The sequence below is a fragment of the Mus caroli genome, chromosome 2, assembly GCF_900094665.2.
Source record: "Mus caroli chromosome 2, CAROLI_EIJ_v1.1, whole genome shotgun sequence".
NCBI lineage: Eukaryota > Metazoa > Chordata > Mammalia > Rodentia > Muridae > Mus > Mus caroli.
Genome location: NC_034571.1, coordinates 160,608,523 through 160,621,701, shown reverse-complemented (window position 1 = coordinate 160,621,701; position 13,179 = coordinate 160,608,523). Strand labels below are relative to the sequence as shown.

The 13,179-nt window shown below is 51.3% G+C and overlaps 1 protein-coding gene across 5 annotated transcripts in view; it reads left to right on the top strand.

The window, feature by feature from the left end:
* Atp9a (ATPase phospholipid transporting 9A (putative)) overlaps positions 1-13,179 on the top strand; it is a 109,647-nt gene that overhangs the window by 68,536 nt on the left and 27,932 nt on the right. For all 5 annotated transcript variants that reach the window (XM_021182849.1, XM_021182833.1, XM_021182840.1 and 2 more), the window contains exons 10-14: positions 90-166; positions 943-1,103; positions 1,347-1,489; positions 2,687-2,799; positions 7,655-7,867. In XM_021182849.1, coding sequence (XP_021038508.1) covers positions 90-166; positions 943-1,103; positions 1,347-1,489; positions 2,687-2,799; positions 7,655-7,867 — 707 coding nt within the window. The remainder of the gene's footprint in view (positions 1-89; positions 167-942; positions 1,104-1,346; positions 1,490-2,686; positions 2,800-7,654; positions 7,868-13,179) is intronic.

The following is a 13,179-nucleotide window of genomic DNA, read 5'->3' as shown; positions in this document are numbered from 1 at the left end:
CTCTCCTTCTTCCTTTGCCCCACCCTCCTTCCCTCTCTCTCCCTCCCACCCTCTTTCCATGCTCACTTGGGCACGATTTCTCTTTCCAGGTACTGTTGTAGGCGTTGTTCTCTACACTGGCAGAGAACTGCGGAGTGTCATGAATACTTCCGACCCCCGAAGTAAGGTATGTGAGGCTCCAAGCACAGGCTGATTCACGCTGTTGGTGGGCACTGGTGGGGAAGGATTGGGTTCAAAATCTGCCTTTCACTAGCTGATTGTCAGCTGTGATCCTGTGTGTGTGCACACTTGTGTGTATCCGTGTGCGTGCGTGCATGTACACCTCTGAGTGCACGCGTGTCAGCACACAGCAGGTCGATGTCCCCTCAACATTTTATCTCCTTCTCCTCTTGCACACGTGACCCTTCCAGTCCCCTTCCCATCTCAGAGTGTTGCAAGCCCTTCACCCTGGCATTCCCAAGGTGGGGATGGGCAGTTGGGAGTTCAGGGCTATCATTGGCTAGAGAGCTTTCAAGGCCGACCTGTGTTATAAGAGGCAAGACTTTGTAATAAAATAAACCAGCATGCTGTGAAAAGGCTCGCCATGTTGGTCTGCACAGTGGATTGTGTTCCCAGACTCCAGTCAAGGTCATCCTTACGCCTGTGGCTGACGTGAAGTCTGAGCCCTTTTCTGAGCCATATTTTTATGACATTACCAATTTGGCACACTTGTTGCGTTTTGAGACACTTGAATACAAACACAGGCGTTCCCTTTTGTTTGGCTAGAACCCTGGGCTTTGCCCATGTGAGCTTTGTACCCGAGTTCTATCCCAGCCCCAAGCATGCAGGCAGGCAGTTACAGTGATGGCGTTCTCTAAGCTGGCTCAGGGAAGCCAGGCGTCCTCTCTCCATGCAGCCTGTGGGCTGCACCGTGATCCTCTGTGCCCTGTGCTTTGTCCCCAGATTGGCCTGTTCGACCTGGAGGTGAACTGCCTCACCAAGATCCTGTTTGGTGCGCTGGTGGTGGTGTCTCTGGTCATGGTGGCCCTGCAGCACTTCGCCGGCCGCTGGTACCTGCAGATCATCCGCTTCCTGCTCCTGTTCTCCAACATCATTCCTATCAGGTGAGCTGGGGCGGGCCGGCGTCAGCATGCCGAGCATGGGCTGGGGACTGTCACCCCTCAGCCACCTCACCTGTCCAAGGACCAGTCATGAGTAAGGAAAAGCTTCCGCACGGCTGCGCAGTGGGCTGTGCGGCGGACTGTGGCGTCTCCTGCTTCTGGGTGAGGTTCTGGCTGCATGTGCCCAGCACGCAAGTGCAGCGGTCCGTGCGGCCCTGCTAACCCTTTGCTCTGTTTCTTGCCTAGCTTGCGTGTGAACTTGGACATGGGCAAGATCGTGTACAGCTGGGTGATCCGCAGGGATTCCAAAATCCCCGGGACCGTGGTTCGTTCCAGCACAATTCCTGAGCAGCTGGGCAGGATTTCTTACTTGCTCACAGACAAGACAGGTGAATACCTTTGCAGGGGCAGAGGGGCTGCGTGGGTAGGATTCCAGTCAGCTCCTGTCCTCCCTCTAGAGGAGGGGGAGGTGTGACAGCTGTCTTCCTCCCTTCCTATTGGACCAAGAGGAGGCATTTGGTGTCAGTGGTGATGTCGACAGACACTTTGTGTTTCTACGACAGAGACTGATAAAAAGCGACTTAGGGGAGAAAGGGTCTGATCAGTCCCAGGCCCCAGCCTCAGGCAGGGAAAAGCAAGGCAGGAGCTTTAAGCAGCTGATCCTAGCACATCACAGTCAAGAGCGGAGAGAACACAGGCCCATGTGACTGTTCACTGCATAGCTGGTGGTCTCCTTGCCTAGGGAATGATGCCTCCCACAGTGGGTTGGTTCCTCCTGCACCACTTAGTAATCAATACAGTCCCCTTAGGCATTCTCGTGGGCCAGCCCGGTCAAGATAACTCCTTATCAAGACTCTCTTCCAGCGGGCGGTGGTGGCGCACACCTTTAATCCCAGCACTTGGGAGGCAGAGGCAGGTGGATTTCTGAGTTCGAGGCCAGCCTGGTCTACAGAATGAGTTTCAGGACAGCCAGGGCTACACAGAGAAACCCTGTCTCAAAAAACCAAAAACAAACAAACAAAAAAAGACTCTCTTCCAATGTGATTCTAGATTCTATCGGGTTGACAAAGTATACCAGGAGGAGGAGCACCCTCCCCCTCCCCCCATTCCAATTCAGTGCTAACGCAGTGCAGTGTGGCTAAGATGAAGTCAGAGCCCTCCTGAGCCATCACCCCTTCACAGTTGAGCCTTTGGATTCATTTTGTTTCTGACCCATAACACTCACCAAGTTAGCAGAACTGCAAGGAGAGGACCGGGTTCCAGACTTGTGAGCACCGGGCCCCCAGCGTGGTGTCTGTGGGGCCGGTGTGGGGGTCATGTGGGTCTGCTTGTTTGTCAGTGTGTAAATCCAGGTTGATGGGCCCAGTGTGTGCCCTATGCCACCCTCTTAACGCAGGGAACAAGGCAGGCGCTCGGAGTGACAGCCTCAGGGAATCGGTACAGTCCTGTCCCCATGACTGTTGGATGGTCTTTCCAAAAGAAGAGTAGGTCCCGCTCTTGTCTCCTCCATGGGGGAAGCACCAAGGCTGGCCCGTGACGTTGACTCTCAGAGACCGGAAGGAACCCGTGTGTCTCTTGTGTCCTAGGAACCCTGACCCAGAATGAGATGGTGTTCAAGAGGCTGCACCTGGGTACGGTGGCCTACGGCCTGGACTCCATGGACGAAGTGCAGAGTCACATCTTCAGCATTTACACCCAGGTAAAGCCTTGCTCTCAGCACTGGAGCCAATGGCCACACATTTTAATTACTTATTTTTAGCCCAGACTAGCTGCAAACTCATGACATAAACATGGATGCCCTTGGCTGCTTCGTCTGCCCATACTGCCCAAGTGCTGGGATTACACGTCTGTCCCTTCCACATCTGGCTCATGTGGTGCTGGGGAATCGAACCCGGGACTTTGTGTGTGCTAGGCCAGGCCTCTATCAACTGAACTACAGGCTCAGATGACTTCATGTATGTATGTATGTTTTTGAGATAGGGTCTTACTATGTAAACCAGGCTGGCCTTGAGCTCAGAGAGCTCTGCCTGCCTCTTCCGAGTAAAGGCGTGTGCTACTATGCCCAGCCGCTCTGTGTATTGGAATAATTGCTGAGCTACACTTTTTACACCAAAACATTGAGCCATGGTAATGGTACAAATTCAGTAAGTTTTAGTAAGCTTGTGAGTCACCAGAAATGGCCAGTTGTGGCATGTCCATTGTTCCTCGGGTTTTGTATTGCTTGTTTTGTGTGTGTGTTTGTGTGTTTGTTTAGAAAGGGTCTTGCTGTACCCCTGGATGCCAGGAACTTTGCGCGTAGACCAGGCTAGTCTTAAGCTTGCTGTGATCCCTCTGACACCACCTCCCTCTCATGTTGTTTTTGGTTTTGTTTCTGGGGAGCAGGCCACATACACTGAGCTGCCTGGACCTCCTTAGTCTTTAAGGGTAGCATTTGCAGCCCCAATCCAGATAGTGTGGGTCAGAGCTGGAAGCCCTGGTTGTTGCCCGCACACCCATTTCAGCAGATGAACCCAGTGACCACACAGGGCCGGCAGAGCAGCCACTGTGAGCACAGCTGGGTGAGGTTCGGCTCACCTTAATCTCGAGACCTGTGGTGTGTGATCTGCAGGCCCCGAGACACATGGGGCACAGGGAGAGGGGGCCACTGTGTGTTTGCATGACGTTCCTTCCACCTGCGAATTCACACAGCGCCGCCCTCTTCCTAAGACTTGTGAGCTTGACCCCAGGACCTCCGTGGAATTTATCAGGTGGGAGTTGGTCAGGTGTGGTCCTCGTCACATCCGTCCTACAGAAGGAGCTGGAATCCTACCTTTATTTATCCTCTGCGTGTCTGACTGCCGGCGGAGGTTTACAAGCGCCCAGGTGACCAGTGTCAAGAGTGTGATTGTAACTAAATGGACCTCATAAAGAGAGGGGTGGTCTCAAACATTCTGGAAGGGAAACTCTAGATTCTCACTACAAGGCCAAACAAACAGAAGAAAATGGCCAGGTCCTGCCAGGCTAGGGAGACAGCAGGAAGCCCCCTGGCTTGATTATTACTACCATTATAAAAATTGAAATATAATCTAAAGCCTACATGTCCCGTGCTCTAAACTTTTAAAAGATATTTATATATCTTACTTTTTTTTAGTTGGGGCGTGCTCATAGAAGTCACGGATGCTTTGGAGGCATCAGCTCAGTTCTGTCTACCCCTTGAGGTCCGGGCATGGAACTCAGGTTGGCAGCCTTGGCGGCCACTGCCTTTACCTGCTGAGCCATCTTACCAGCTCCTCCACTGTTCTAAGATACACAGATTTTAAATACATGCATACATACACGAGTACACACACACATACACACATGCACGTGCGTGCGCACGCACACTGGCATTTTTTGCCTTTCTCCCAGGACCAGAGAGTTTTCTCCAGGGCAAAAAGATTCTTCGCCTATCCCTGTGGGTGCTGTGTCTGTTTTTGTTTTTCCCTTGGTATTTTTAAAGCAAGAAGAAATGTGTGGCAGCTAAGGGGTCTGTGAGGCAGAGGTGTCCAATGAATATGGTCAGATGAGCGAAAGTCTTCCATGTGCAGGTGTGCAGCTGTCAAAGGCTGGCAGGATGCTCGTCCTCAGAGGCTCTGACATGCACACACACACACACACACACACACACAGATACACACACAGATACTCCTCCCCATTCCCCACCGAAACATAAATCATAAACACACACACTTAAACACCATACACACATACACACACACATAATACACACATATACACACACATGCACACACATAATACACACATATACACACATATACACAAATATACACACAGATAATACACACACATACACACATATATACACACACATACGCACACATATACACACATAATACATATACACACATATGCACACACATAATACACACACCTACCTATACACACACATACACACAAGTAAATACACAAACTCATATAGACACACATGTATATTCATTCACATACATATACACACGCACACACATATACACACACATATACACACACCTATAAAGGCTGGTGAAGGTGCCTGCCACCAAGCCTGATGACCTGAGTTGCATCCCTGGGGTCTGTGTGGTAGAAGGAGAGGATCACCGCCCACAAGCTGTTCTCTGACCTCCACACACTTATTGTGGCATGCGCACTCATGCCTCCCTTCCCCTGAAATAGACAGAAATAAAAATGATAATAAAGTCTGATGTAGTGTAGGCTGGCCTGAACCCCCGAGTGCTGGGCTTGCAGATGTGTGCTCCCACACCTGGTCAGTGGAGTACCGGGGATCGATCCCAGGACTGATTCGAGCAAGCAAGGTAGATGCTCCACCCACCGAGCTCTGCTCAGTTCCTGTCAGGGAGCCATTGGCTGAGCAATCGGAAGCGGTAGCTTCTGCCCTCACGGCCATTTCCTTTCTGTTCTGAGACATCTTACCAGGAAGCAGAGTAGGACATGGAGGTGGCCTGTGTGAGCCGTCGCCGCCCACACCTTCTGAGTGCCCGAGGAGTGCTTCTGGTTGGGATGGTGACCTTTGTGGGATCTGGCTATCCTGGTTCTCTTGGCCTGGCTTGAGAGTTTCTCCCAGAGCGCAGCCCCCACAGCCGGTGGGCAGCCCCTGTCCCAGACAGTAGCAGAAGCTCTGGCTTGAGTGTTCCATTGCTGCCCCGCCTGAGCTGGCCTGAGTTAGCCTGGCACCTTGAAATCTGATGCTCCAGAAGTTGTCCCTGGAGCTCTCGCCGGCCTCAGCCGTTCACACTCTCCAGCCCTGGCAGTTGCCTCTCGGGAGGCTTTGTTGTTGACTCCGATCTGCAGTCACGCACCAGTCCAGGTTCCGAGGGGTGTGGGTAAGAAGGAAAGCATGGCTTGGTGGCATAGTGACAGGCATTTACTAGAAGGTAAATTACAGATTGGTAGAGTGCCATCTCCAGCAGGGGGAGTGTCTCTGTAAGCCTTCGGTCCTCTGCATAGTTTTAAAGTTAAAAATCTTCATAATTAAAAGCACTCGGCTAATGAGCCGTAGAAGCTGGAGTCCTGATCCCTTGCTCTAATTATTGCTACCATGTTTTGCCCTTTGACCTGGAAGTGCAACTGGTGTGCTCTTGACACTAGAGGTTAACAGAGCAGGAAGCCAGAGCCCAGCTTGTGCACACAGTGACCAGAGTAATTTAGTAATTGTCTTAATTATCCAAGGACTCTAATAGCCCCTACTAAAAATAGTATTAACATTTAAGTAAATATCACCTTCTTGTTTCCCAGGCCATCTGTTCTTGGTTTGGGCCAACCGTGTGTCATGTGTGTTAAGCACCATGCGAGGTAAAGTCTCACATGGCTTTTGTCCTGCTGGGTGCACATGCTCTCAGTGGAGCAAGGAATCAAGGGATTCCCGTTTAGCTGTTACAGGCAACCCTTTGTCCAGAATGGCGACTCTGAGCTGCTTGACTCCACTGAGTTAATATCTATTTGTGTGTGGTGTACATGCGTGTGTGTACATGTGCCAGGGTGCACGTGTGGAGGTCAGAGGACAGCCTTCAGGAGTCAGTTCTCTGCTCTCCGTAGGTCCTGGGGATCAAGCACCTTGACCCACTGAGCCATCTTGCTGGGCCTTGGTAGTTAGTTTTCTTAGAAATGGAGAAAAACACCATGCTGAGAACTGCCCCAGCCCCTACTTCAGGGATTGCTTGTATGCTTGTTATTAACTGAGATTGGGTCTAGGGTAGCCCAGGCTAGCCTCCTTGAACTTCCGATCCTCCTACCTCTCCTCCAGTGATGGGAAGACAGGTGTGTCCTGCCGTACTTTATGGGACGGTGGGGATGGAGCTGAGGGCTCTGTGCGTGCTGGGCAGACTCCGTGAATTGTGCCTTAGCTCCGAGCACAGGGAGATAGTTGATTTTCTCACTCCTTCGGGAACTCCTCTCCTGCCAGCCCTGGCTGCTGGCAACAGGATGGCGTGATGATTCACCCACACTGACAGCCTTTGTCCTTGGGGCCAGTGGGGAGAAGGAAGGTTGCCAGGAGAACAGCCAGGTTTAGGTGACGAAGGCATCAAGGCACAGGGGAATGGCAAGCCTTACCTGCTGTGAGGAGAGAAGGGGGCTGAGAGCGTTAGGGGCTTAAAGGGATTCTCTGAGTTTACCTGAAAATGGAGATGTGTGTGGTGAGACCGGGCAAGCCACTCTTGCAGAATTCCGGAGGGAGCAGGATTGCAGACAGAGGGTATGGGAAGGGCAAAGGCTCCGAGGCAGTGAGTGGAGCAGAGAGGGAAGATCGGCCTGAGGAGATCGGCCTTGGCTGGTCTGATGGGCCCAGCACTGAGAGAGAGGACTGACTGCTGAGCCATGGGATGGGTGTGTGGTGATGTCAGCATCTCCCTCAATTGATTCCCACCTTCCTTGGTTGCTCTGTTGTTTTGTATTGGGGATTGAACCCATGGTCCCAAGCGGGGATAAGCCCAGAGTCGTACGTGCTGAACAGCAGGAGGGAGACACTCACCACCGTTACCGTAACATGTCCAGACCCCTTGTGTCTCTGCTCCTCTCCATAGCAATCCCAGGATCCACCAGCTCAGAAGGGCCCCACGGTCACCACCAAGGTACGGAGGACCATGAGCAGTCGTGTCCACGAGGCTGTGAAGGCCATTGCACTCTGCCACAACGTGACACCCGTGTACGAGTCCAATGGTGTGACGGACCAGGCTGAGGCTGAGAAGCAGTTTGAGGACTCCTGCCGAGTGTACCAGGCATCCAGCCCAGATGAGGTAACCCTGGCTGGGAAGGAAGGGTCTTAGCCACACCACTTCCTCCACCACTGCTCTGTGGGACCCTGACTGTCCACGTTTGCTCTGGGCCTGGCCTTCTCAATTCCCTCCCCTCATGCCCACAAGACTTGACTTCTGATCACAGCAACGGTTTTTGGTTTTGTGGACAGTGTCTCATATAGCATGAGGTTGGTGTGGCCTCAAGGTACCAGGGCTCGGTGACCCACACGGCTAGGATATAGCACCGTGAACGCCTTTTCTAAGCCATAGGTCAAGGGAAACCGGGATATCTCCCTTTCAGGATGGTAGTTTGTTCTTGGTAGTTTGTGACTGGGGATCAGGACCATGTGTGAGCGTGTGATGACGTTGGACTTTGAGATACTGATGCTCGGCACGGTGTGCCTGCTCTGCCAGCTGTGGAAGCGTCGGGTCCAACCTGCCAGCTTCCTCTATGCAGGGTCACTGTGTCTGTTTTAGGGCCATGGGAGGGTGTTCTGAGGCGATCTCGTCCGTCATCTGTTCTTCTGAGCGGGATTCCCATCGTCTTGTTTCTCCAAGTTTCTGATCTTTGACTAAAAACAACAAAAGGGATTTCTTTTTCTTGTCCTCCGCAGTCTGGGAGAATCTAATACTAAGAGAAATCTTTATTGCATTTACTTACTTATATGTGTTTGTTATTACGTGTGCCACAGAGCCTGCGTGGCTTTAGAGGACGGCTTCCAAGGGTTAATTCCTTTCTTCTACCGCATGGGTTCTGGGACCGAGACTCGGGTTGTTGGCATCGGCAGCACGCACCTTTATCTGCCAAACTGTCTTGTCAGCTTCATTCATATGTGTGTGTGTGTGTGTGTGTGTGTGTACACACACACACACACATATATATGTATATAATATTTTGTGTGTATACATGTGAGAGCATTGACTGTGGTGTTACATGTGGAGCTCAAAAGACAACTTCTGGGAACAGTTCTTCTCCTCAGTGGATTCTAGAGATTGGACTCAGATCACCAGGCTGGAGCACTTAGGGCTACCTCACCGGCCCCCTTAAACCCTCTTTTAAAAAAATAACTTAATTTTTAAATGCAGCTCGTATCATTAGCATAATATAGCTAGGAGAATAAGCCATAGTTCACAAAGGCTGTAGCCACTGTTAATGTTATGTAGATCTGCCTTCTAAACGGCTCTAGAGGCTTCTACACAGATGATCCGAGTGTTTATATAAACATGCCACGAGACAGGAGGAAGGCTATCAAGGAAGCCTCGTAGCATCCCAAGGTCAGCTTGTAGGGCACAGGGGAGCAGGCTGGAGCAATCTCTGCTCGGCACAGGGGATTCTCCCTGTTGCAGAAGCAGGGATTCCTAAATTTGTTGTCCACTCATGGTCAGCTGTGGATCACAGCCTCAGAGTTCAGGGCCTCTCCCTGCCCTCTGCTGGAAATCCCATAACTAGGAAAAGGAAATAGTCCATCTTTCACGTTTACCTCCCAGCTCTGCAGGTTTTTTTTTTCTTCTTTATTTCGGCATCTGTGGCAACCCTGGGGGTGCGGGGAAGGAGCAAGCACTGTGTGGCCCTGGCTGTCCGGAAACTCATTTTATAGATCAGGGTGGCCTCAAACTCACTGGGGGGTGGGGGTGGGGTAGGGGTGGCGAGAAGGAAAGGGAGGGGAAGGAGAGAGAGAAAATGAGGGTATCCCTTGGGAGGTGGCTCACTGGGTCAAGGGCTTGCCACACAAGCAAGAAGTCCAGAGTTCAGATTCCCAGAGCCCATGTAAATACAGGGTGGGCAAGGCAGCCCTGCAGGCTCACCGATAATCCGGCCTAGGAGGGCAGAGTCAGGAGATGCTGGAGCTGTGCTACTATCCTAGGGATGGATGGGGCCTCATCAGCTAGCTCTGGGTTTGATTGAGACACCCTTCCAGGGGAGGAAGTAAGTCTCAAATCTCTCGTTCCCGCCCACCAGGGTGTCGGGATTTGCACTTATGTAATTAAAAGTGTGTTTGGGGGTGGGGGTGGGATGATGAGATGGTGAGATGGCTCAGCGGTTAAGGGCACTGACTGTTCCTCCCGAGGTCCTGAGTTTAATTCCCAGCAACGGCATGGTGGCTCACAAACACCTGTGATGGGACCTAGTGTGTCTGAAGGCAGCGACAGTTGTACTCACACATAAAGTAAATAAATCTTAAAGTAGGTCTATGCACCTCCCACCAGGTCATCAGCCCGGAGGGCAGCAAGTGCGCCCCAGAGGCCCTTCCAGCTGGCACTCCAGAGCCCTGGCTCTCTGCCTGCCTGCCTCACCCTGCGACCCTTCAATCCAGTTCCTCAGGCTGTGGGGCCTCCTAAACAGTTACTTCACCCCCCATAACTATAATTTTGTCACTGTTATAAAATCACAATGTAAGCAACTCAGCTTTCCAGTGGTCTTATGAGGGTCTTGGCCCACAGGATTGAGAACTGCCACTGTGGAGAATTTTTTTCTTTTCCTGAGACAGGGTCTCATGTAGCCCAGGCTAGACACAGACTTGCTGTGTAGCTGAGGAAGGTCTTGAATTTCTGATCCTCCTGTCTCTACCTCCAAGTCCTGGGATCGGTGTGCGTCAGCATGGTCTGTTTTATCCGCTGCTGGAGATGGAGCCCAGGGCTTTATGTGCAGTGTTTCAACACTATCAAAGGAGCCACACCCCATCCCTCCATAAGCACCCAAGTGTAACATGCACATGCACTCACATGCACATGCACACACGCACACAGACACGCATGCATGCACACACACACAGGGCAGGGTCATTTTGTATGGCTCTTTACTGATTTGTCACTTTTAAATTAAAAAAAAAAGTTAGAGAAAATGATCGAGTGTCAGTGTCTTAGCCTGTAGCACAGTATCACAGACCGGTCACCTTGTGAACAACAGAAACTCACTTCTCAGGGTTCTAGAGGCTGTGATTGGAGGTCAGGGTGCTGGCAGCTTTGGTGCCTGGAGGGCTTCCCTTTCTGGTTTCTACCAGACTGTTTTCACTGTCTCCCATAGCAGAGAGCCATTCTCCCTCTCTCAGTCCCCACCTCACCTCCAGAGCCCACTGCACTGGGGTTCAGGTTTCAGCACTGATGGATCTCTGTACCCAGGTGATAACGCTCAGTGAGGGATTTTCAAAGACTCACCTTTGAAAGCTGAGAATGAGGGCTGGCAGTGTGGTCCAATAGGTAGGGTGTCTGCCTTGCATGCACAAGGCCCTGGGTTCTGCCCCCAGTACTACATAAACCAAATATAATGGTGCAAGCCTATAATCCCGGCAGTTGGGAGCTGGAAGCAATGGGATCAGGAGTCCAAGGCTATCGTCGGCTGTTTGAAGCTAGCCTGAACTACATAAGACCCTGTCTCAAAATAAAATAAAATAAAATAAAATAACAAAATAAAATAAAATAGTGAAAGTGTATCTGTATCTTCACTGTTCCAAGTTGAAAGCTTTATAATCCTGGCTGACTGAAAACAAAACAGGGTCGGCTCATAAGAGTGACTTCTTGCTGATTTCAAGTCAGTTAAAGATCTGACATCTGATTTGGATTAGACACCCAAATCAAGGTGTCTAAAGATAGGATTAAATTCTCTTAATAAAAGCTTAATGTGTGTGGGTGTTTGTCTGCGTGTATGTCCGCATCATGCACACGTGTGTCTGATGCCCAAGAAGGCTGGAAGAGGGCTTCATTATCCTCCTGGAGCTGGAGTTACAGATGGGCCTGAGCTGCAATGTCAGTGCCGGGATTCGAACCTGGACCAAGTTCTCTTAACCACTGAGGCGTTCCTCACCATCCCTGAAGATAGGGTCTTGCAAATTGAGAACCCACTTGCTTGAAATTCCTTGTTTGTAGAGGCTCTGAGGAGGTAGAAGTGGACCTCAGACTTGATGTGTTCAGCATGATCCACCTCGGGGCTAACAGGGTCAGCCAGGGTGACACCCAGGCAGTGTGGAGCAGGCCTGGCTGAAGCAGAACTGGGAGCCCCCTGAGGTTGGCCTTGTGTCATCTCTGACGGCCCCCGCCCCCGATCATGCTGGGCCAAGGCTTTGTGCACTCGGGGGCCCACACTCTGTCAACCGAGCCACCTCCAGCCCTGGAAAGCCCTTTGCCTTGTTGCATGTGTCTTGCCAGCAGGTAAGTGGTTGTGAGAAGTTTTATTGTGGAAGTGTGTCAGCCTGGTTCTGCAGGTCAGACAGGTGTCTGACAGGTCTCAGACATCAGATGAGACTGTAGCGCAGCCGCAGGGCTCCCGTCGGATCCCGTCACCAGTGTGCTTCCTTCAGGCTGTACATAGAGTCAGGGTTCTCCAGGAGCAGAACTGGAGACATTTATATATGAGGGGGATTAATTAGAACGGCTTGCAGGCTCCCTTCTGTCCATTTAGCCCAACTGGCTGTCTACCCGCTGAAGGTCCAGGAACGCAGTGATCGTTCCGCCCACAAGGCTGCAGATCTCAGCTGGCCTTCAGTAGATACTGGAATCCTGAAGTTGTAGGCTTTAACGCAGGAAGGAATGGACTTTGCCATCAAGAGCAAAGGCAAGCAGGCAAAGAGCTTATTTCTTCCATGTGCTTTATATTGGCTGCCAGCAGAAGGTGTGGCCTAGATTAAAGGTGGATCTTCCCACCTCAGAAGGCCCAGATTAGAAGTGAGTCTTCCCATTTCAAATGACTTAATTAAGAAAAAAAAAATCTCAAAGCCAGGCGGTGGTAGCACACACCTTTAACCACAGCATTTAGGAGACAGAGACAGGTGGATCTCCATGAGTTTGAAGCCAGCCTGGTCTACAGAGTGAGTTCTAGGACAGCCAGGGCTACATAGGCCTTGTTTCAAAAACCTGAATGAATGAATGAATGAATGAATGAATGAATTCCTCACAGTTGTGCCCCGCCGCTTGGGCTTTAGCTAATTCCAGATGTTGACAGCTGAGAATAGCCATATGGTATACCTTCCTTGGTAGCTGGTTCCTCCCCTCACTCTAAAGCCTCCAGTGTCAGCAGAGCTCAGACCCAGGCTGCCGCTACCTTGTGGGTTGCCTAGAAAGTCCTCATTCTCACCTTCACCCCGCCTGTGCCGTCCACATCCCCGGGAAGGGACATTTCCCAGCCACAGAGACCATCAGCTTTCTAATCATGCAGTGGTCCCAGTGACGCAGACTTGGGTGATTCAGGAGGGGCTTGGGCTTGGCATTGTCCCGTAGGCCTCCTATGAGTCTGTGAAGGTGGGTCTGGCCTGCCTGAGGCCGGGGAGACCAAATGATCCTCCAGGAGTCACATCCCCTGGATCTTTTTTTTTTTTTTT